This window comes from Pseudochaenichthys georgianus, chromosome 1, assembly GCF_902827115.2.
Source record: "Pseudochaenichthys georgianus chromosome 1, fPseGeo1.2, whole genome shotgun sequence".
Lineage (NCBI taxonomy): Eukaryota > Metazoa > Chordata > Actinopteri > Perciformes > Channichthyidae > Pseudochaenichthys > Pseudochaenichthys georgianus.
Window position 1 is genome coordinate 39,393,873 of NC_047503.1, and position 24,929 is coordinate 39,418,801.

At 44.9% G+C, this 24,929-nt stretch overlaps 1 protein-coding gene across 3 annotated transcripts in view; it reads left to right on the forward strand.

Moving 5' to 3' along the window:
* bnc2 (basonuclin zinc finger protein 2) overlaps positions 1–24,929 on the forward strand; it is a 161,255-nt gene that overhangs the window by 56,368 nt on the left and 79,958 nt on the right. For 2 of the 3 annotated variants that reach the window (XM_034086898.2, XM_034086917.2), the window contains exons 1-2: positions 10,224–10,600; positions 11,492–11,839. In XM_034086898.2, coding sequence (XP_033942789.1) covers positions 10,304–10,600; positions 11,492–11,839 — 645 coding nt within the window. In that variant the 5' untranslated portion in view covers positions 10,224–10,303. Of the gene's footprint in view, positions 1–10,223; positions 10,601–11,491; positions 11,840–24,929 lie in introns of those variants that run through there. The other variant, XM_034086908.1, reaches the window with a different exon arrangement.

Here is a 24,929-nt window from a genome sequence, read left to right on the forward strand (position 1 = left end):
ATCACTTCTCCATCAAATTGGCTTTTTGGAGTTACTTTTAACTTTATAAATAGTTGGTACGAAAAACATTTGTCAGCGTGTGTGGGACTAAATTATAATCTACTCTTCTATTAGAAAACAAACAGGACAATCTCAAAACTTGAGGACTGCCTGCACAACTAAATGCTTTTCAAATTGGTTTTATGATTTGTAACTGAAAAAGAGACTTTTATTTTATTTGTTCAATGGCCAATGTCTTGTATCCAATCGGATGGAAGCCAACAAACTAAGCAGGGAGTTGCTGGGCTCCTCTCCCCATTAGACCTAAAGATAGAACTGGGTCCATGGTGGCCAAATGGCCCATCCTCCTGTCTCCGTATGTACCAAATTAGAGCCGAGCTGTCCCAGTGTGCTCCAGCCTGGTCTTCAGGAAATCAAGGCCAGGTGGAACTTAAGTGAACGAAGCCCCACTTTGGCACATTCTAGCCGGGGAGATGGTGGCAAGAGCAAGGCCCCCCTGGAGCTTGTCAGATGTTTTGAAAGAACACCCACACATATACACAGGTGAGAATAACTCCTCGCTGATGTTCACACGGGCCCACAGGCGGGATAGGTGCTGTCGACTCTGTGGCAAAGCAGCTTAGCCACTCCACTCCTATATTTACTTATTTATTGGCAGCAATGGCTGCGATGACAGGGCCACTCACTCTCAGAAAGCCTCCCAGGCTCCACGACGTCCCTTCAAGCGGTACCGTAACATTTTTAAGAGCCCCGGGCCTGGTTTGATGATTTTGACGTGAATTAGCGTGTAGTCGAGTTGTCGGGTGCATTCAGGGGGCTAACTGTTCTAATGTGTTTACCCGCTTGCCTTTCGAGTCTCTGTGTGTCTCAAAGCGAAGCGAAGTGTCACTTAATAATTTAGTCTTTGGTTTCGTCCCCCTCGCCATCCATCCATCCATTCACAGCCCTTTATGTCTTGCCTCTGGGAATGCGTGGGCCATCCCCTCTGCCTCTCAGGGAGTGATAGAACGAGCAGAGACAGGTGACAGAATCCGGTGTGGTGGGGTGTAAGGACAAAGTGAGAAAGATTGACTGCGGGAGAAAGAGAGGCCGACAGCAGGGTGAACATAAACGCTCAGAAACAGACAAGAATTAAAGGAGCATGAGGTGATTTATGAGTGATAGGAAGGTAATGAACAGCAGCCACCTTTTTGAATCTAAATGTTCAAGATGAAGGTTCATTAGACAACAACTCATGTCCATTCTGTCATTAAATCTGCCTTACGTGTCCTCTGTATTAAATAAATGCAACGCAGACACGCACAATGGAATAAACACCCATGCCTTACACACAAACACACACACACACACAGCTGGGCTTCTGGCCTCTGTGCATGCCAGATGTAGACATTTCTTTTCTTTTTTCTCTCATCACGGTTTTTAGACTAATAGGTTTTTGTTCTCGTGGAAGTGGTTCTAAGGCGAGAGCGGGAACTCAAAGCCTGAACGCCAAACCTGTGGCTATGGTTGTAATAATCAAATAATGTAACTTGGCCACGTGTAAGAATGTGTGTTAATACACCAGAGCTTTCAACAAAGTCCCTCAATGCCAGTGGCCTCCTATATACTTTAATATGACTTGATGTTCACTTAACCCCCCCTTCTTCCTTGTAATTGAAACCTGATGGTGGAATAATAATCGTTTCTTCATATTTCTTCCTGCTTTTTGCGTTCACTTAGCTGGGTTTCGCCTGGGCTGTTGGAAAGTATTCAAAAGGGGAGGGCATCGCAATGGGCATTACACTTACAACCTCTCCAATAAGTTAACTTTTGTATGCACTGGTTGTTTGGTGCATGTCAAAATGTTTAAAAATAAAGATATATCCCTTTTGAAGCTGCTCTTCCTATACTTCTTTCACAGCTGGAAAAGGATTAAGAGAAAAAGAATGTTCCGGAAGTGGGAATCGGATCTTCTTATTTGTGATTAAAATGATCGTTCCTCGCAAGTGAAGACCCAAACAAAAGCTTTGTTGCCTGTCTGCTAAGTGGTTTGACTACCACAGGATGATTTGTGTGACATTTACTTGGGAGTTTTGTTTGGCGGGAGTGAGTCACACATGTTTGTGTGTTTGTCGTGTTGTTAGTGGTTATGCTCCTTGTCATGTGTGCGCCATAAATAAAAGGCTCCCCTGGCTAATGTAACCCACATGTTTTTTTGGTTCCTACTTCTCTCAAGGCTCAGCATTTGTTTTCGGGGAAGATTCAGATGGTACACACTTTTGTGAGGTCATTGATTTTTATTTTTGTTATTGCAAAAGCAGTCTAGGACTTCCCTGTTACTCACACAGGCTAACGTTTGATTCTCATTACTTCACTACCTCACTACTTAGCAGATGCACAGCTGCTTGGTGTTGACCTCTCAGCACACAGTCATACCCAGGCTCACATATTAGACGGATAAATCCCTCTTTGGTTGGATTTTCTCTCAATTCTACAGAAATTAGTAACTTGCCATATTGGACCAAACTTAAGATGACCCTAACCACAAGACGACTCGCCATTTTCCAACATCTGGTTTGGGAAAGAAGCTTGTCCTGGAGAGGAAAGAGTGCTCATCCTTGAGGCTGTTGCTCTCGTAAAAGTAAAGTATGAAATAATTCCAAAAAACCAAATGTAAATCCCACTTTTAAGGAGCCTGTCTAACACTCAGTCCCTAGTTTTTATTGTCAGGAATTTACTTCCAAGACATGAAGTTGCAACAGCCAACCGTTTACATAGTGAGTAAGTGCTGTTAAAGTGGAAAATGAAAAGTTGTTTGACATTAAAATGTTACAACTAGGGGAAAACTAACATGAACTCAAACACAGTGTCCTATAATGTTTTTATTTATTAGTCTCTGAGGAAAAGAGAAAGCGATGCACGATCACCGACCACTTCTTCACAATGTAAAACATATCTGAAAGTCTTGTAACCTGGGAACACAAACTCTTGAAGGAATGGGTAACTCACATTAAGGAATTGACGAAACTTGTTAGCCTAGCTAGTAGCTACATGTAGCCTGAAGACAACCCACAATGCGGCAGTCTCTGCATCCAGTTCGGTGACTTTCCTCAATTATATCATTGTATATCTACTGCTTTGCGGGCCACTACGGTATTTTGTTCTGGTTCGGTATTCCGGAACAGACAGAATTCCTCCAGCAAACACTTGTATGTCATCCAAAGAAAAACCACTATCAATACCCTCTCTTTTATCCGGGCCTCAACGAGAGCAGAAAGTGTTCCAGTGCATGTCAGGGAGCAGAAAGCTAAAAGAGGTAAAGATGTATTAGTGAGGTCAAGAGGGAAAGACATCTGAGGGCCATGAGAGAAGAAGGGTAAAACATAATAATGAGAGACGGAGAGATGGGAAGTTAGCAAAGAGAAGGACTTAGTCAAACTATCAGTGCTGGGCTGGGTGGAGGAGGTGGGGGAGGGGGCGCTGGCAGGGTTGCCACAGCAGCGTTCCGGATGGGCAGGCGGTCCTCTCAGGGGGTGAGGGGGGGACGTGGGGCTGTCAGGGAGCCTGGCAGGTAGAGACACAACGCCCTGTGACTGGGGGGGAGCACGGGTCAGTGAAAGAGGACAGGAGCGAGGGGATGGAGGCAGTGAAGGGGTGAGGTGGAGGCCTGTCTGATGAGGTGAGAAGAGAGAGAGAGCAAGGGGAGGGAGACATGAGGGAAGTAAATGAGGGTGGTGGAGGAGAAGAGCAAGAGATGATTAGAGGAGAATTATCCAAGTGTGAGCGTGGGTGACGTTGGAGTTAGAGGAGGAAATAAGAGGAAGGGAAAGCAGAGGGAGGGGTTTCGAGTGCCCGATATACCCTCCGCCAAGTCTTCTTCTTCCCATACAATATCCCTACACCTATTGACTCATTTGTAACACTTTCCCTGATGTGCCACACTCTTGCAGAGCAGCTAAAAAAGGATCCTACGTCAGAATGTAAACAATCTTTATATAAATGTTCATTTATGTGATATTTGTCCGATATCTTCAACTCACGTCCGGGTGGAATCAGAGAGCCGGGTTATGGACATGCAGCCTTTTAGAGAAGCACAAGTGAACTTTTCCTTCACTCCTCTGTGCAGTGAAAGCGTCAGGGTAGTGCTCAACGTCTTGGAAGGTCATAGTCAGTTTGAGGAATCCATGTATGCTTATGGTAATGTGTAATATTAAAATACACTATCAAAACAGTTCAAAATATCCTGTTGATGTATTTGTTTGCTTTGTACTGCAGCAACAGCACATTACAAAAAGCACCTTAGCGTTTTACTTTGGATTAACAAAGATCCTGTTAGTGTGAGAGCCAACTAAAATAGGTGTGTGTGTGTGTGTGTGTGTGTGTGTGTGTGTGTGTGTGTGTGTGTGTGTTTGTAGTGGGGTTAGTGCAGGAAAGGTAAAGTAAGGGAGGCCAACAGCTGTAATTTGATGAGAAGAACAATGGTCTGGTCCGCTCGGTGCCTGTAGGGTCAGAGGTGCAGATGTGTATGGGATACAAGGGAGTGTGTGTGTGTGTGACGTGTGTGTGTGTGTGTGTGTGTGTGTGTGTGTGTGTGTGTGTGTGTGTGTGTGTGTGTGTGTGTGTGTGTGTGTGTGTGTGTGTGTGTGTGTGTGTGTGTGTGTGTGTGTGTGTGTGTGTGTGTGTGTGTGTGTGTGTGTGGCCTAGCATTACTATACTTGTGGGGACCTAAATCTGTGTACATAGTCACGTGTGGGGACTCGTCTCCCTTATGGGGACAACATGGAGGTCCCCATAAGGGGGATCATTAATTTTAGGGTGAAGACTTGGTTAGGGTTAGGGTAAGGGTTAGGGTTAGGCATGTGTTGGTTATGGTTAAGGTTAGGATAAGTCTCCAGGAAATGCATGTAAGTCAATGTAATGTCCCCTGAAGTGATGTATACATGGTGTGTGTGTGTGTGTGTGTGTGTGTGTGTGTGTGTGTGTGTGTGTGTGTGTGTGTGTGTGTGTGTGTGTGTGTGTGTGTGTGTGTGTGTGTGTGTGTGTGTGTGTGTGTGTGTGTGTGTTTGTAGTGGGGTTAGTGCAGGAAAGGTAAAGTAAGGGAGGCCAACAGCTGTAATTTGATGAGAAGAACAATGGTCTGGTCCGCTCGGTGCCTGTAGGGTCAGAGGTGCAGATGTGTATGGGATACAAGGGAGTGTGTGTGTGTGTGACGTGTGTGTGTGTGTGTGTGTGTGTGTGTGTGTGTGTGTGTGTGTGTGTGTGTGTGTGTGTGTGTGTGTGTGTGTGTGTGTGTGTGTGTGTGTGTGTGGCCTAGCATTACTATACTTGTGGGGACCTAAATCTGTGTACATAGTCACGTGTGGGGACTCGTCTCCCTTATGGGGACAACATGGAGGTCCCCATAAGGGGCATCATTAATTTTAGGGTGAAGACTTGGTTAGGGTTAGGGTAAGGGTTAGGGTTAGGCATGTGTTGGTTATGGTTAAGGTTAGGATAAGTCTCCAGGAAATGCATGTAAGTCAATGTAATGTCCCCTGAAGTGATGTATACATGGTATGGGTGTGTGTGTGTGTGTGTGTGTGTGTGTGTGTGTGTGTGTGTGTGTGTGTGTGTGTGTGTGTGTGTGTGTGTGTGTGTGTGTGTGTGTGTGTGTGTGTGTGTGTGTGTGTGTGTGTGTGTGGCTACACATGTGTACCAGTGCCTGTTGTTGTTTTAATACCATTGTAGTTTCCTTCTCCTGACCTCATGAGTGGAGTCTTCCCTTCTAAGAGAAATAGAATTAGCACGTGGAGCACTTTATACATAACAAGTGTCCTTAGGTCAGGAATTGCCAAATAGGCATCAGGAGTGTGTGCTCTCAGCCATTAACCTTTGTGACGACCAATAGAGTTCAAAATCATAAATAAGACACTCCACTGTTATTCCCCCCCCCCCCCCCCCCGTCTTTTCACAAAGGTGCACTTATTAGCGGAGGCCAGATTGCAGTGATCAGTGACACAGACAATCATGTGGCTCTAACGTTTCTCAGAGACCTTTGGGTGCCCTCTCCGTGTCCTTCTCCCTGTCTCCCTCTCTGCGTTATCACAAGTGGAGGGCTGTTCCTGTCTGTGTCATATGATGTCTTGTGGCCCTTCAGTGGTAGCAGAACAGTGACAGTTCTATCCCTGTGCCATCTGATCGACACGCCATGCCTTGTCACATGCACACTCTAGATGTTTCTCACAGAAACCCGAAGTGAACCAGTGTTCTCTCGCTGCGTTCCAGAAGCATCCTCCTCATCGACCTTTTCTACTGGCCTTAATCATTTGTTTCTGCGGCACATAATCACCATCACTGCACGAATGATGTTGTTCCACTTTGCTTTCCCTCTGCCCTGCGATGCTGTCCTTTCCTTTCGTGTGTAAAAGGCCAATTTGAGTTGTGTTTTGCACAGTTGGGATGTTATACCATGAAAAACCACCCCCCCCCCCCCCCTTCATAAAAAAATAGGGAAAAGAAAATACGCAAAAGTAACGCAGATGATAAGCATTTTAATTATGACTTTTCGAGGTATTCCGCATCAGTTTTGTCCTCTGTGTTGTTCGCATCGAGTGTCTCACTTTGCATAGAAAATGAAACACAAGGCACTTTGCCTCTCCAGATTTAAGAGGGGACAGAGTGTGTGGAAAGGAGAATTAGTTCTCTTGAGACTGGTCTAACTACTCAGTGCTGTCACAACCAATTTCTGGGCTATTTGACCCATTAGATGTGAATGTTTGGGAAATAAAAAGGCAGTGCTGAGAGGTTTGATGGGGAAAACAACGTTGTTCTGTCTGAAACACAGTTGTAGCTTAAGAAAGAAAGTGCAACATGAAGACAGGAATATTTTTAGTCTCACTTTTCCCCTGTGTTTATTTATTTTCTTCACTGTTACCTGGCATGCTCTGTACAGTAGGTGTTAGCTTACTAATATTTAACATCTTTTTATTTTAGACTGCACTGTAACTTTTATCCATGTATTTTTCCTTAATGTTTATTTTATTAGCTTTTCTTTTTTAATGCTTAATGTCTTTCATTTTTTTTGTAAAGCACTTTGAATTACCTTGCGTTGAAAAGTGCTATATAAATAAACTTGCCTTGCCTTTTAAGCTCTAAAATAATTGTAATCTCTTTAGATCAGGGCTAATTACAAATCGCATTCTTAACTTGAAGTATATTAAAAATCAATTACCGAAAAGTTTAAATATTACATTATCTTACTTCAAATAGTATATCAGTTAAAAGCCAAGTTCAAACAGGTGTACATGTAGTCATGCCGTACACAGACCTGACTGTCCTGGGCCTTATTACAAATATGTGTTGATTATCTTTGTCTTTATAATACTTTTGGAGAAACATGTTTTTATAAGAGTAACATGAAATGACTCAGAATTGAATCAGCTCTCTTCTGATGTTTAAATTCACTGCACAACGATACTGCCATCCTCCATTAGAATATCAGTGGCGGGGAGTTACTTATAAATGTATAGTATCATCAATCAGAAATGTAGGCTTTGCTCTGTAACTCTTCAATCGTGACAATCCCCCTCTGACTGCTGGGACTGTGGGAGTGTGTGTGTGGGAGTGTGTGTGTCGCCGGGGAATAAGGATGCCATGGCAGAGCTTTAACCTCATGCACACTCTGTATTGATCCAAACAAGGCTCCGTGGCTGTTGCTACGGGCGGCCTGCACTCTGTCACACAGACTGTCACCAGTCAGTGGCTGCTGAGGAGAACTACAACACACACACACACACACACACACACACACACACACACACACACACACACACACACACACACACACACACACACACACACACACACACACACACACACACACACACACACACACACACACACACACACACACACACACCATCCTCTGGGGCTAACACACTGCCACCAACCCTGACCTCCCCTCCTGCCTCACCCAACCACCCTCACTCCCCCCCCCCCCTTTTTTTTTCTTACCCTTCTTTCTCTACCTCACTTTTCCTCTAATGAGTTGCAACACTGATAACGAGCCTGATGATCTTCCATTGATTCGGCTATCACTTGCTTGTCTGGTAATTGATCCGTAGCTGAGCCTCTAGTTAATTATATGGGCTTCGACATGGACCCCTGCCCCGGGGGGAATTCTCAAGTCCTGCACAATAATAGTTTTAATAAAGGAGCCTGCGAATCTCCTGCATCCTTTTTTTCCTACCCTCTTCCTGCTTCCTCTGATTTTTATTTGCAATCTTTCCATTTCCTCCCGATTTCCCTCTTACATCTCCAGATTTGTTACTTCTGGATGTCTTTCTCGTTTCCTCTGTCATCACGGCCATTACCATCAGCAGAGGCAAGGGGTGGGGGGAGGAAGGGAAGGGAAGGGGGAGATATTGGCAGAGTCCACTCCTCCCTCCCACAAATAACAGCCATTAACCAGCCAGGTCAGAAGCTGAGCCACCAGCTTGACTTGAACAACTGAGTGCCACTCTAAAAAACCCATGGACTCGCACATTTACAGACCAGAGGGAGGGAGTTAGAGAGGGAGAGGAGACGAGGAGAGGAGGAGAGGAGGAGAGGAGGAGCGGGAAAGCAAAAAGGAACCTCAGCCGCTAAATTGTCACTTAACATACTTTGCATAAGCCTCGTGCGTTACCTTTTCACAACGTCGTTAAGAGCAGAGCGTGTGGACAGGAGGTGACACGGTACACCTTTTACAACAAGGCTGCTTCTGACACAGGCCACTTTGAAAAGGATGAATGAAGAGAAGAGTAGAACAAAAAGAAGAGAGAGAAACATCACAGGAGACAAAGCAAAGGTGAGGATGAGGGGAGAGAAATGAGATGTCAATTGAGCTTGGGACAAAAGACACAACTGTACATTTGCAAAGTGCTGTACTGTACTGTCCCCTCTGCCGGCGGAGATGTCTCGTACATAGCAGTAAGGACAGATCTCAGCAGAGGTTAACAGTACACTGCCATTAGTACAAAAAGGCTTTTAACAGACGACCAAGTCCGCAGCAATTGAACACAACATCTGAAGCGACTTTATATATCAGGAGCCATTTAGTGTTGCCAGGGAGAGAAGTTCTCTCTTTGTCCCTCTCTCTTTTGTTCCTCGGCGGGGGAGAGATCACAGTGACATCTCCCTCTCGCCGCGGACTCAGGCACCTGGTCTGTCACTTCTCTAATGATGGTGGGGTGAAGAGACCGGGCTGCAGAAGAGGAGATGGGAGTTTAAAGGGAAGGAAATGAGGAGGAAAGGGGGGATGTCTTCATTGTTGGAGACGTGTCCTATGCTCTGTCAAAGGGAGAATAGATCTGCTTCCTCTTTTTCCCCGTCTTATCCTCCTGTGTGTCTTTTCCTCCACGTCTGCCTCCCTTTACTCCTCCATCCCTCATTGTATTCCCTTACCTTTGCTGCTGTGGGGACCAATTTGGCTAAAATGGAACCTCTTCCTCATTTTTTTCTTAATTAAAATCTGAGAGCCTCCGCGGGGGGGTTTACTCCGAGTGTGTGTGTGTTTGTGTGTGTGTGTGTGTGTGTGTTAGTATGCATGCTGGTGGCAGATTGCCTGCGTTCCATTAGTCTTTCATTAGAGTGGGAGAAAATCAAACAAAGGCACCAGATTTGTACAGATATAACAAGTCTATTGATAGTTGTTGTTTTTTCTTTCTGCTTGTTTATTTTGTATCGCTGCCCTACAAACAGAGTCATCGTCAGCTCTGATTAAAAACCTTTCTGTGGCGTATACAAAAAGCATTTTTATGATTTCCAAACAAAGAGCAAATACTTGATAACAATCTGAGACAATAATGCTTGTCTTCAAGATGTTTTTTCTTCAAGGTAAGAGGCTCTTTAGCTTAGTGCCGTGTGTGTGTGTGTGTGTGTGTGTGTGTGTGTGTGTGTGTGTGTGTGTGTGTGTGTGTGTGTGTGTGTGTGTGTGTGTGTGTGTGTGTGTGTGTGTGTGTGTCGGGATGGTCCCTCAGGAGGACTGAAAGTTGCTCTGAGACGTGCCGGCCGCTCGCAGCGCAAATGGTAATAAGGCAGGGGGACAAACGCTCCCCCCACCTTCCCCTGCTCCTCGATGGCGCTTTGCCCCCACCGCTCCCTCCTCCTTAGGAGAGGAGGGGTGTGTGTATGTGCGAGTGAGGAAGCGTGCAGCGCGATGTCATTGAGCATCTCAGAGTGGAGCAGCACAGTTGACTCAGTTGAGCTTGCACCGGCCCCGACACACACACACACACACACACACACACACACACACACACACACACACACATACACACACACACACACACTCCCTCGCTCTTACATGCTCTGGCTCTTGCACACACACATACAGAGAGGCTCTCAGTTCCTCAGCGGCTGCAGCGGAGTACAGAGGAGTCAGAGAGAGAGAGAGAGAGAGGCAGGGAGAGAGGGAAAGAGCGAGGACAGGCGGCACGGTAACGGACGTCGAGAGAGGGACACAACCTCAGAGAGAGAGAGTAGTTTAGGGAGAGAGAAAGGGAGAGAGAGAGAGAGAAACGGGAGGCAGGGAGAGCTGGATAGCTGGTGGCTCACTCCCACACCTAATCTTCACTTTGCTGGGACAGGCACAGAATTGATGGTAAGAGACATTCATTGGCTTTATTGCTTTAAAATACTCTTTTAATGGGACTTTTTTATATTTACTTACTTTTTTTTTTTTACGTTGGAAAGATTTTGTGTGAAACTGTTTTATTTACATTTAGTTGTTTGTCTGCTGTTTTTGATTCACTCTGAAGGACACGTTTTATATTTAAGACTTACTTATTATATTGTAAAAAAATATATAAAATATTTATTTCATAGATTACATAGGTTGCACATATTTGTTTTTATCCTTATGTGTGCATGTGTTCAGTGTCGAGTGCAGCTCCAAGGTTGTTCAACTTTTTCTTACTTTTTGGAATTTATTCAATATTAGAGCACTTCTGAATGTTTGCATGCAAGTGACTGTGTTTCAAAGTGTGTGTCTGTGTTGGGTCCATGTCCAAGTCCAAAATGAGTGACAGATGGATTAAAGCAAAATCTGAGGCCACGGGCAGCAGCATCAGAAACACCTCCTCGCTTAATTCCCATACCCCCCTCTTTTTTATTTTTAACCATTCTTGCTCCTTCTCACCGGCCCCCCTCCACACCTCCATCCTTCCTCACCTCCTGTGCACCGCTCGTCTTGCCCTGTCCAAGACGAGGCCCCCCGAGGAAATTCACTGCCCTCCTTTTCTTTCTTTCTTCTCAAGAATTAACTCCACACACACTCATCCACCACCAGAGCTGCCAGGAAACCTCACACACACACACACATCGACTCTACTCTCACTGTTATCCTCCCTGAGAAGCAGGACCAGTGAGAGACGTATAAAGGCAACACGACCCCAAAAGAACCCACCTTCACTGACTTTTTTTCCCCCTTCTCTCCTCCTTCACACTCCCAAATCCCTCCCTCCCTCTCTGTCTCTTCCTCTCTCTGTCTAAGTCCAAGGAGGCAGACTTGGATGTGAGAGGCAGTGAGAGCGACACGGTCCCACAAGAGCCCAGCACAGACCCGGAGCCGCCCAGGCCGCCTCCAGTTAAGGCTAACGGACCAGAAGACACCTCTGGCGTTTGCACGAGCATCCCCTCCAGTAGCACCACCAGCAGCGGCGGCGGCGGCAGCAAAAGTGGTCTGGGTGGCATTAGCATCGTTAGCAGCAGCGCTGAGGGAGCAGGCGAAAGCTCCATGCAGTTCAGCACCAGACCGCCTAGTGCTGAGCAGCCGGGCTTCATGGGGACATGGCAGCAGCAGGGCACTGACAGCAACCTCCTCTACAGAATGTCCCAGCAGGTATGTCAGCCTTACCCTTCATCCTCTGCATCTTCCCTCTTTCTCTCTCGAAATATTCTCAATCTAAATTATTCAAGAACCAAACTTTTATATTTCTACTTGTGGTGTATGTTCAAAATGTTGCTGTTTGGATTCCATTACCTCTAGTCTGTGTGTGAAAAAGAGAGTGTTTGCATGTGTGTATGAAGGTGTGTGTAAGGGGTAGGTGGGTGGATGTGAGCATTGTTTTGTTTGTGATATTTTAAATTAAGAATCCGTAAATATAATTGAAATGTTGCCTCTTTTTTCCCACTTTTGGAATATATGAGATTTGATGTGTATCATTATGTTGTTGTTCTACACACACCATGTCTGAGTGTTTTCATTCATGCAGCCATTGTGTGTGTGCGTGTGTGTGTGTGTGTGTGTGTGTGTGTGTGTGTGTGTGTGTGTGTGTGTGTGTGTGTTCCTTTTGATTTTAGTGTTTCAATGTGAATCATTTTCTATCCCATAAAACAAGTAAAAATATCATATTTTGTGTATTTATAAAAACACACATTTTAATGCAAAATTTGCACAATATCAGATAATTCGTTTATTTCACCGTTTGATGGATTATCATATGTCCGGACTCATTACATACATGCTTAGGTGTCCGTAATTGGTCTATGAGCGGTGTGGAGTTTAAAAGCAAAGCAATAGCAGTGTTTTGGTAACCCCAGTGCCGATAAAGGCTAGGGAAGGGGCCCCCCTCTGGGACCGGCTAATTGACTTCATGTGGCCGAGGCAGGAAGCCCCTTGCGCGGCTACAGAACAGCAGAGGAGCCGTGCAAGAACACAGGCTCGGCTGGAAAAGCAATGATGATAACGGATAGCCTGCACCGGCTGAGCAAAGTCCACATTTCCTCCCGACATGGCTCGTCTGTTATCGTGGATGTTACACTGAATTCCTCTGTAGTTTAATAGCTTTTAATATTCTTTCAATCAGCCCTCGAAGTTAGAGAGTTATTTTTAAGAGACGCGGTGTTTTGTGTCCGGTAAGGAACAGGGAAGAGGAGTGAGAGTTTGTGCGTAAGTGTGTGTGCGTGCGTGTGTGTGTGCGTCCGTTCGCGCGCACGTGTGTGAGGGGGAGACAGTAAAGATAGAGGATGGTTGTTATGTTGCAGTTAATCATAGCGGGTTCTCCGTACCTTGCACGTGCTGTTACGCACTGAGGCCACAGCGGCTCTTGCGCAACAGCCGCGGCTCCGTGTTGGAAATGATGAGAAACTTATTCTGTCACCTTGACGGTATTTACAGCCCGTATAGTTTACGGTTGTTTTTTAATCCCAGAGGTGTAATCGAGAAGGCGAAACTGATGTGTTGAGACTATAATATCCTACAGTTATGGAACAGGCGATCACATTTCTTGAAACATTTTCCCGATATGGTGTGTGTTTCTAAATGAAATAAAGCTTATGTTTTCTTGCATTTCAAGCAGCCTAACCTCTCAAAGATTATATTTATAAAACGATTGCACCCCTGCACTTTGCATGCAAAATCCTACATTTTTTACAAGCTTGTTTTCTTAGATTTTCCGATCATTCAAACTATTGATAAGAGATTTGGAGGAGCCTTTTCTCTCCTCTCGTATATGAAGCAGGTGGATCATGGGCCCCTGCGCTCAGCATCAGCTGGGACCCCACGTTTGCATCCCCAATCCTTTTTACAAATGCGCACCGTTGTTTCAATATAATCAGCTTTGGGACTCGGTGTTATTTATCCTTCCTCGCACCACTTAGAAGACATCTTCCCATGTTTAGTAGGCATGACATAAATTCTCCGAAGGAAGCCTGTTCCTTGACAGACTCGCCTTCTTGGAATCTAACCGATAATGACTTTGTGTTTGCCGAGGCTGGCGCACCCTGGGGTGTTGGTGGAGAGAAATGCGTTATGGGCTCGTGTTTCAAAACCTCCACTCTCTCCCTTAAAGATCAACTGTGACACGAGGGATGCGGTATTTCATCGTTCAAATTATATTTCCATCTGATCGATGGAGACGCAACACAGCTATGCGCACTGCGTTTAGGACAGGGCATCACCAAGACACACATTTGGAAAATCCTTGTAAATCACATACAAAGGCAATGATTTAGAAATGAGAAAATATCACTTTAACATCAAATCTGTTATTTTCAAGTGACATTGATAAGCTCATGCTCAGCAGGTGTCTGATGCTCTCGGTAAACATCAGTGACCGATGAGAGTAACACACATTTTAAAGCAAAGATTTACATTTTCAAATTGTTTGTTTGCTTGTTTTCTTTGCTTTAGCTGTGTTTGATAACGTAAACGAGCTACGAAAAGCATCACCTGTCTCAACCAGCGTAAAGGAAATTAACACAATGTCAATTTGAAAACAAATGCCACCTCAATATTTATTGATTTCCTTTGTGTATATCCCTATATTCAAGACGATTTCGTGTATTTTATATTTCGCCTGTAATTGTAAATTATTTTGCTATTCATAAATGTATGCATTTAACGTAAAACGTAGATGTTTTAAGGACTATGAAACATTTCCCCCGTCATATTTTGGCTAGAGGGGATGCAATTACAAATTGGAGAACTGATCAAACATAAGGGTGTATTACATATTTGTTCTTATGTTTTATTAAGTTTGGGGTGTTAATATTGCATATTGATAACCTAAAATATACATGCAATTGCTTTATATTATTGCATTTTTCTCTAAACTAACGAAATAAACAACAGTGGTGATTAAGGCACGAGTGCAAGCGAATGATTTACTCCTTTCACAACAGGCCTTAATAGGCTTTTAATCTTTGAATAAACTTGATTTTTTTTTACCAAACCACATAGCAGGAGATTCACAAGCTTCATAATGCACGCAAATGTGTCAACAGGAAACAACAAGAGCAGCATGCAATTTAAATGAAATCAATGGAATGAATTCGATAAATACTGCCTATTTTCTCAGCTTCCTAATGTTCAGAAATCGGTTTCACAAAACACTGCAAGTGGGAACTTTCATAATTGTTTCTATGAGGGAAAAAATACAAACATTAGGAGTTGAATTATTTCCCAGGCATTACGGAGTGATACTATTTGGAGCCTTAATTGACCCGCTGCTGTACATGCGAGGCTATGAATATCGACCCTTGCAAGTTAAAAAGCCCGGAGTTAAGTGATACGACGAACCTAATTGGTTCATCAGGGATAATTCCTGCACAATGCAGCAGCCGTAGGCCGCGTCGGTTTATTTCATTATTATTTCCTTCTCCGCTTCAACTCGGAGCAACGTGGGAACAACTCGTAAAAATGTGTCTTAACCTCCACATGAGGATCTGGTGCTGCCACCCAGGCTCACAGCACAGAACCGAGAGAAAGAGAAGAAAAATCAGGGTATGACTTTAATCCAAAGAATCTCTATAAAGAGCCCCTCTCTTTTCTTTTTACAAGGGTGCTGTAACGCGGCTTCCTCTGAAGTGCGACATGTCGACTATGGGCCGAGACCTGGAAGAGTTGCAGCTCCTGTCTGCTTAGAGCTCCATCTCACACGGACACTCTAATATAGATAGCAGGTTTTATAATGTGCACAAATACAAGTGAATGCAAAAAGCTGACACACAACAAGCCTGCATTATTTTCCTTCCCTCTTATCATACATCTGAAAATGAAAAATACAAAGCATAAGCAAAATGGTTGTTATAAAAAACATATTTATGGTATATAGTCATAGTTATTTTTCTTTCTATTAAAAAAATATTTTGTGGCAAAATAGATGTTTTTTTTATTGGAAAAAAATGTTGATCGTAAAATTATGTTGACTTTAATTCTACTCGGAATTTTCTAAAGTCTTTCCCAGCCTTTCTTTAATATTTCCACGTTTTCATTTCTCGTTTTACTTCTGATTACAATCATTCTGGTTGATTTTCACTTATTCCATTTTGTTGGTTAATGCATTGCAGCATTTCCAATCGTGTCTGTGTGTGTTAAACCTCTGACTGCAGTTAGCTCTCAGGACATGATGACAGACGTATTAGTGCAATAACATGCGCTGCTTTGTTTTGTCTGACTGAAGAAATTAGGTTGATATTATCCTCTTCAGAGCAGATCACAGAATGCGCTAATCTGTCTATTAACACACTGATACACTTATAGTGAGAGAGTGTGTGTGTGTGTGTGTATTTTACACAGTGGGGTACAGGCATGTTGGATGTTGCATATGTGGTTCATATGCATTGCCATTGTGTGGGACTGGGAAGCAGTGATTTGATGCATATGTGTAGAATTATCCACAGTCAGTGAGTGTGTGTGTGTCGTTAAACTCAACTGTTATTATTTCCATGTCTGTCTTTGATGGGTCGTTGCACACAGAGCATATGGATGCCTATATGTTCATGTATCTGGTGTCATGTGTGAATGTGTGCATGAGTGTGTGTGTGTGTGTGTGTGTGTGTGTGTGTGTGTGTGTGTGTGTGTGTGTGTGTGTGTGTGTGTGTGTGTGTGTGTGTGTGTGTGTGTGTGTGTGTGTGTGTGTGCTCGGACACTGAAGTGTACGTATGCGTGCGTGCGTTAAGGCGTTTGTGTCTGTGCTTTAGCCATTTATTTTTCTGAGTGGGTGGCTACATTCTCATATGCCAGTTATGTGAGTGTGCGTGAGGGAAAGAGAGCGAGTGTGTGCAGTTATGCAGGTGTGTGTCCTCTCCCTCTGAGTGTGTGTTTCTGTGTGTTGGCTCTGGCTCCATGTGTGTGTGGGTGCGAGGTGAAGTGTCTCTTGGCTGGCCTTGGCTGGAGAGCTGGAGGAGAGCAGAGGTGAAAGAGGAGATTTGCAGAAAAGACACGCACCACTTCCCCCATTACTACTTTTCTTCTTCTTCTACTACGTCTCTGTCTCTCACTGCTTCTTCTTCTTCTTCTTCTTCTTCTCTCACTCGGTTCCCTTCCTCTTCCCCACACCTCACCCCCTCTTCTTCTCGACTATCTCTATCTCCACCACCGGTCCACCACATGCTAAACCAGACGGTTTGTATTCTTCAGCTACAATCTTAACAAAAAGTCCTCTTGAGATTGAACCTGCGTGACAAAGGGCCACTTTGGGCGTTATTGCTTATAACAAGACACAAGGACATACGTGTCAAAGGAGCACACTGTTTCCTCAAACAGAGGAAGTGACTGGGTGTTTTTTCTCAGCCTAATTGGGGAAGCTTTAAAACGACTTCTTGATATCCAACCGATCACCTGTCCCTTACTGTAAAGTTGGGCTCTTCCATTGTTTAATGCAACGACCGCTACTGGCCTTTTCAGAGGGTCCAGATAACGTAAGCAGCGCTGGGAAAAGGCCAATGTGGCATTCAGTCTGCGGGCATCTCTCTCTCTCTGTCTTTGTGTATATGCAAGGATGATGATGTGAGTGTTTCCTGAAGGCAGCATTATTTCTGCAAGAGAGAGCCCAGAAATGGGAGAGTGAGATTGAGTGGGAAGGTACTTGTATATGTGTGTGTTTGTGCGAGTGTGTGTGCCCTATTAGAAGCCATCTAGTTTGACGGAGTAGGAGGATGTACAAGGTCCCATTCATGCTGTGGTCCCTTCTATATTTACTCATGGCACCAACCAGGGAGATATGACGTCCGCAACATTTTTACTTTTAACTTATTTCAAAAAGCTTCTTGAATATATATATATTTTTTTGCATGTCCTTTTATGTTGATTATCTACAGTATTTGTTACGACTTAAAATGAATATTATTTGGATAAAATTCCTTAATTTTCATGTATTTCATTGAAGGATCATTCCGGAAATGCGTCAATAAGACTCCTCATGCCGACACATCCGGTTGTTCATTCCTAACCATTTCTTACTATTAAAGCCTTTTAAAAAAACAAACATGTTATATCTTTATAGAACATTATTTTGCCAACCAATAAATACAAAGCTGACCCGCACATGGCCTTGATCATGTGTGTCCCGGTCATACAGTCACCCTGTAGCCGTGCAGTAATGCCCTGCAGGACCAGCAGTATGGCTAAGCACCGACCCTGACTCTGTGAGAGACCCCGGGCAACCGGCGATCAATAAGCATCATGTGAGCATCACTCACAGGTTCTATGTCAGCTGTTTCCTCTTTCTCCTGAGGAGACAGCCGCCTCTCCGCCATGGTGGATGCCTGAATAATGGGAAGGATACAGAATGTAGAGACACTATCATGGACGTCAAAAGGCTTTCTTTATCATATGTCTGGCAGGGCAGCGGGCTGTGCGCTTTGTGTGTGTGCGCGAGTGTGTGAGGAACGATAGAAATGCAAAGACATCTGCTCTGGAGGAATGACTGGAGAAATCTAGAGTCTTTCCCAGAGTCTTATTTTAGTCATGTGCATGTACACGGAGAGAAATACAATATTTATTTCCTTGTTGTTCTTTATTTACTGTTATTATGCGAGGTGCTTTCAACAAAAGTAATCAATAAAGTAACGGTAAACTGAATAGATATCTTAACATGTAACATTAAGAAGATTCATGGGGTATTTGAAGCTGTTGTGTTGGTGTGATTTGTTTTAAATGAATATAGTGCTTAGTGTCGCAGTTAAATATAGGGTTTAAAAACTCAGCCATGTGTGTGGCATGTGATCAGACACTGAGAACATTATGTATAATATTACAAATATAAAACATTTTATTGAAAACTATTATTTTCTTTTCACATGTACACTGTATGCAGATTTTAATGTTTTTTTTTAGCATATTGCAAAATTCTATCTTCCTTATTTTCTTTCTACCGATGGCTCTTTTGGAAAATATTTTCACTCAGATTTTTTCTTTTATAATTTTTTTGCATGTCTTTATTTCAAAAGAGGGCTTTTGGTTATTTGTCTTGAGGTTGTTTCCTGCAGTGGGGAGAAGTCGCCGGTGTGAAGAGGAAGTGTGTGCTTGAAGGGCCGGTCGCTCAGGATGTCACCACCCCGCCAGTGGCTAATGAGGGGGACATAAGCACACACACTCTCTAACACACACACACACACACACACACACACACACACACACACACACACACACACACACACACACACACACACACACACACACACACACACACACACACACACACACACACACACGACACAATTACACTTCCACCCTTCCATAACTGCTTGGACCTTGGTGACAGCTGCTGCATTCCTGCCGTGTCAGTGTGTGTGTGTGTGTGTGTGTGTGTGTGTGTGTGTGTGTGTGTGTGTGTGTGTGTGTGTGTGTGTGTGTGTGTGTGTGTGTGTGTGTGTGTGTGTGTGTGTGTGAAGTGGCAGTACCATAGGTCACGGGGGTGTTGAGGGCTGGGAGGGGCCCATGTTGGTTTTGGTGACCCAGAGATCGCCACCGGCGGAGAGGATCATCACAAGTCACTGACTTGAAATAAAAAAGACAGAGTTAGAGGAAACCTATAGATTCTGCTGCAGTGTTCTAAGACGTGAGCATATGGCAGAGACATTGTTGTGCTTTCCCATCCTGCATCCAGAGGAAGGTGACATTAGGTGTGACCTGTGTTAAGTGACAGGAACTTGGGCATACTTTCACCTCGGCTTCTCCCTTTTCCTGTTATTCCTCAACTGCTGTTTTTTTGTTTGACTTGGAGCCGAGCCAGAGCAACGGGTAAATGGACAGCCTACTATTTTTACATCCGTCTTAAGGACCCCTGTCTGCTCGCTCTGCTGCCAATTTGCCCCATCAGCAGTGGCAGCGAAGAAGAGCTCTCAAGGCACCGAGCCTTTCATTTCTCTGTTGGCGGTGTGGCTAATGCTGTCACTGTTATTTGAAAAAGCACTCAGGGTGAATTGCTATTATTATTGTTAAAACCATCATCATCATCATCAGGCTTATTTATGGTTATGGGTAATTATGGTAATTTAGTTCTGGGCTCACAGTTGACTCCATCCCTTCTCCCCTGCTAATCCAACGTGTACTTTTGAGTGTGTGTGTGTGTGTGTGTGTGTGTGTGTGTGTGTGTGTGTGTGTGTGTGTGTGTGTGTGTGTGTGTGTGTGTGTGTGTGTGTGTGTGAGATTGCCGGTGAGTGTGTTTGAAGCCATTTTCGAGGTGCTGGCAAATGACCAAAGCTGTTGTTGTGCAAAGAAAATGGTTTTCTGACAGGTACCAGTGATTTCATGTCGACAGCTCACATGTGAGGTGAGGGGAACTTGAGTGCAAGAACAAATATGTTACATCTCTTAATGCATACAATGAACTCAGTGGCTTGTGTGTGTGTGTAAGGGCGGGGAGTAGAGAGGCTTCCCCCCCCCCCTATTTTTCTGTTTCATTTCTTCCTCTCACTCTTTTTTCGCTCCGATGTTTTACTCTGCTTCTATCTCTCCGTTCTTTTCTGTTCTGACTCCAGCTCAACGGTGGGATTTGATTGCTAGAGGCCCAGGGAGGATTTTAGGGAGGTTCTGGAGAAGGGAGGCTAGTGGTACAGGCTGTGGTAGGCTCGTAGCCAACACACACACACACACACACACACACACACACACACACACACACACACACACACACACACACACACACACACACACACACACACACACACACACACACACACACACACACACACACACACACATATTCGGTCCTACAGGCATAGATACCTGCCGTCACACACTCGTATCCTGTCTCTTCTTTTCACTTCTTAATGTGTAAACTGCTTCCTAACTATGTTGTCATTTTAACCCCCTGAAAAAAGTCTAAACTCATTAGCTACTTTTTGTTGTGAGCAAAGTGTTAAAGCAACATGTGTAAGCGTTTGTTTGCGCTCTCTGCTGACTTTGTAAAGATGTTTGCGCTGTTGGATTAATAACATTTAATGGCCACTGTTAAATGCAGCTGCCTTGGCATCCCACCGCTCGTGTTTTTCTGGCAAACTGAGACTCTGGGTGGCTTTTTGTTTTTGCCAGTGTGTGTTGTGTGTGTGTGTGTGTGTGTGTGTGTGTGTGTGTGTGTGTGTGTGTGTGTACACAGTGCAATGAAATACCACAGTGTGTGTGGGCTTAATGGGAGAGGCATTGTGTGTGTTGTCACTGAGTATACCTGTTAATACGGCTGAACTAAACCTCTCTGCATAAGAGCAGATCACATATTGAGCCGCTTGCGCTTCACTTTCTAACAATCTATATTGTCAATTATGTCACAAATGATCTGATTAGCCTACTGTGATACACATCAATTGGTCTGACCCTGTATCCGCGGCAACCAGCCGGGGGTGGAAGGCCACCGCGCGTGACCTCTGGCACCAGGCATTGTTGGCCGTCCACCTCTCGTGACATTCATTGTGCAATTGAAGTGACGGCTTGTGTCTTTCAGAGCGGGACAAAGTGAGAATTCTTGTAAAGGAAAAAGCGCCAGCGTGTGTTAAAATATGTATTTTGTGTTGTTGACACACACACGCACACACACACACACACGTATACTTGCTTCCTCTATGTTGATGTTCTCCCTGTAAATGGCCTGAGCTGCTTCTCCCATTGTCGGGAAACGCACTCAGCGATAAGTGCTTTGTTGGAGCACTGTTCGCTGCATGATGTGTGTGACTCTGACTGCCATTTAATATTTCATGGCATTTAATCCGTTTGATATGTTTCCTCAAAATACAAAAAAAAAACTAAACAAAAAATAAATCTGGAGCTTTTGTTTCCTTTATCCAGGCCATTACTTTCCAGCTCGTTGATCAGTTTGGATTTGTAAAGCGTGGCAACGAGGGATTTATAACCCAGATGTACTGCTCAACAATAAGGCCGATCATCTGAGCATTCTGATCGTGGCTAAATCAGGGCCTCTTGGGGGCAAAGGTCATCCTTTGAGCCAATCAATGGGCTACTAAATATAACAAACAATACCAATATCGGAAGCAGACGGCTGCGTGATCCAACGCAGTGAAAAGGTGATATGAGAGCACTGCAGTTTACCGGATTAAGCAGCAGAGAAAGATAGCGCATGATGTGGAAGAGGAGGAAGAGGAGCCGGCAGCGTGTGCATCAGTCAGAAGGTGAGGAAGAGGCTCTCTGTGAGATCAATTGGTAATAGGCTGAAGTCACAGAGGCGATTAGAGGCGTCGACTTGCCTGTGTTGTAAATGCTGTCAGATCTGTTAAAGGAAGCCTAATACCTCTCAGGTTGAAAGCTGTAATAACATCAACTGTAACTGGATCCGCGGGGAAGTGCAAGTGAGTCTGCATGTGCGTGAGTGGAAACGGAACGGGAGGAAAGTGTTTCAGTGTGTGTGTGTGTGTGTGTGTGTGTGTGTGCAACATCTAGGTGTGTTTGTGTGTGTGTGCCTGGTATAAAGCAGCAGCACGCACAAAGGCGAGAGCCGCGGGGTTGCTCCTGGCATTTTTTCGGCCACCAGATGCCTGTCACTGCTTTAAGGGGGGAAAAGAGCAGGGGATGAGGAGGGGAGAAGGACAAAGAGGGAGTAAGGGGGGGGGGGGGGGGGGAGGCACCGCTGTTCAAATCATGTCACGTAGCGCTAATTCATCCAGCCTCATTAGAGAGAGGGAAGGGACCAGAGGGCCTCTCTCAGGACAGGGCCCCGGCTCACTCACACACACACACACACACACACACACACACACACACACACACACACACACACACACACACACACACACACACACACACACACACACACACACACACACACACACACACACACACACACACACACACACACACACACGCAGATATATGCATACACACTCATTGTCTCAGTTTTTCTCTGGCACATACTTACACACAGATGCAATTTCTCTCTTCCTTCCTCACTCACACACACACACACACACACACACACACACACACACACACACACACACACACACACACACACACACACACACACACACACACACACACACACACACACACACACACACACACAAAAACACACACACACACACACACACACACACACACACACACACACACACACACACACACACACACGACACTGGCACATGGCGCAGTGCGGGGGCAGTTTGGGGAATAGAAAATTGTCTTCTCAGGAAGGCCCCGGCCAATTAAGGCCCTGACCGTATTGAATGTCAAGTGTTAATTTAGGCTCCCCCTCCCCATCCCTCCAACCCCCACCCTCACCCTTCAATTTCCCAGCAGTGGTTGTGGGGGGGGGGGGAGGTGTGTACGTGTGTATGTCCCAGAGATGAGCAAATACATGTCAAGCCAAAGTTGATTGCCTGCTCCGTATTATGTGTCGCAGGCAAGTGGCAAATGTGCTCCTTCCTTTTAGCCTCTTGCGTGTGTGTGTGTGTGTGTGTGTGTGTGTGTGTGTGTGTGTGTGTGTGTGTGTGTGTGTGTGTGTGTGTGTGTCCATGAGGGACGCCGCGATGGTGGGAGGAGGAGAGAGTGAGGATTAACTGTACCGCAGTGATAAGAATGGGGGGTTTTACACTGGGGAGGAAGGGGCAGAGGGGGAGAGCAAAGGGGACAGACAGGGAGAGAAGCAGAGCGAGGGCACAGGGTTTGTTTGATCTCATAGGACTGGGTGGTTACTTTGATAGTCTTTTAATTGCCTTCATTTTCGCAGAGGTGATGTCCGTGGCAGCCGCTCGCACAGTAAATAGTTTTAAATAGAGAATGAGTGCATTTCCTTGAGCTGGTCACTTATTTAAATAGAAAAAAAAAACCTGTGCTAACTTTATGAGAAACTTTAAATGATGTCAACGCCATGGCTCTGCATTAGCCGCTGGCATGCAGGGGCAGACGAGGTTGTTTGTGAGTCGGACTGATGGTAAAGGCCCACCTCCTTACCTCCATGATCTAATAGACATCCACTTAGTCTTAATGGGCAGATTCCCTTTCTCCTCTCGTGATGACTGTTGCACTCTTTAAAGGTGGAATTGCCTGCTTGTCTTTCCTATCACCCCCCCCCCCCACGCCCCTCCTCCAGCTTCTGTATCTCACGTCCACTACCTCTCTCCTAGGACAGAGGGGAGTATTTCTAACAAAATAAATATGAATGCATCGCTCGAAGTCACAGCAAAGCCAATTCTCCTGCTTGAGCCAGCCCTCTGGTTACATGTGTTAGTCAAAAGCTCTCTGTTTTACAGTCACGTCGGTGTATGTTCCGTTAACATGCGGGCCGTGTGGTTGCTTGTGTGTCCGGTGATAGCAGTGATGTTGTGAAATTGAATAGAGAGGGTGAGTATTGATCATTTCCCCCTGTGTGTTATTAGCGCCTGCTGCTGCTGACAAAGAGAGCATGAGCCACCCGCACAAACACAAACTGACATACGTGCACTCACACACATAAACTGTGTGTTGTTTGCATGTTTTGACACCGGTAATACATTGCGTCAACAGGGGACATGTATACTTCCCTGCTACGTTATCCACATTATCGTCCAGAAGAGTTGGGGGAAACCTGTACAACCACAGCTCCTGCAGTGCTATGACGGACTGAGTTACGTGACACTGACTTATTTGCGTCGAGGGTCTTTTTAAATGTAAGCTTAAAGTTTCTTATTATCACAATCTGCTTCATCTGTCTTCTGTAAACGATGACAGGTTTTGAGTTCACAAAGGTCACGGAGAAGTTTAATTCAATCACTGATATCCTAACAGCTACCCGTACAGGCCTCCAGGGCCAGGGGGAAGAGAGGGTGTTAAAGCCCAGGATAAGTGCTTCGTCTCTGGGTAGATAGCGATGTCTGCAGGGCTCTGGAGCTCCAGTGGTCAGGCGCGACTGAGAAGTCTGTCAGACTCTAATTGATCACCCTGACCTGGGGAGATGAGGATAAAGCGAGTGGGGTGTGGAGGGATGCGATAGATAAGGCTGAAGGGGAAAGAAAGAAAGAGAAAAAGGAGAAATTGTGCGACCGGTGGCTTAATCTCTCTGGACTGGCCATTCCCCCCCGCTGGATGATAGATATAGTAGGCCTAGTATGTGACAAAGATGGATAATGCAGGCGTCCGGGGTGATAGAGTTATAAATTAACACATTACTGGACCTTAATGTGGACTACTGTGGGTGACCCCACACCAACATCATCAACACACACACACACACACACACACACACACACACACACACACACACACACACACACACACACAC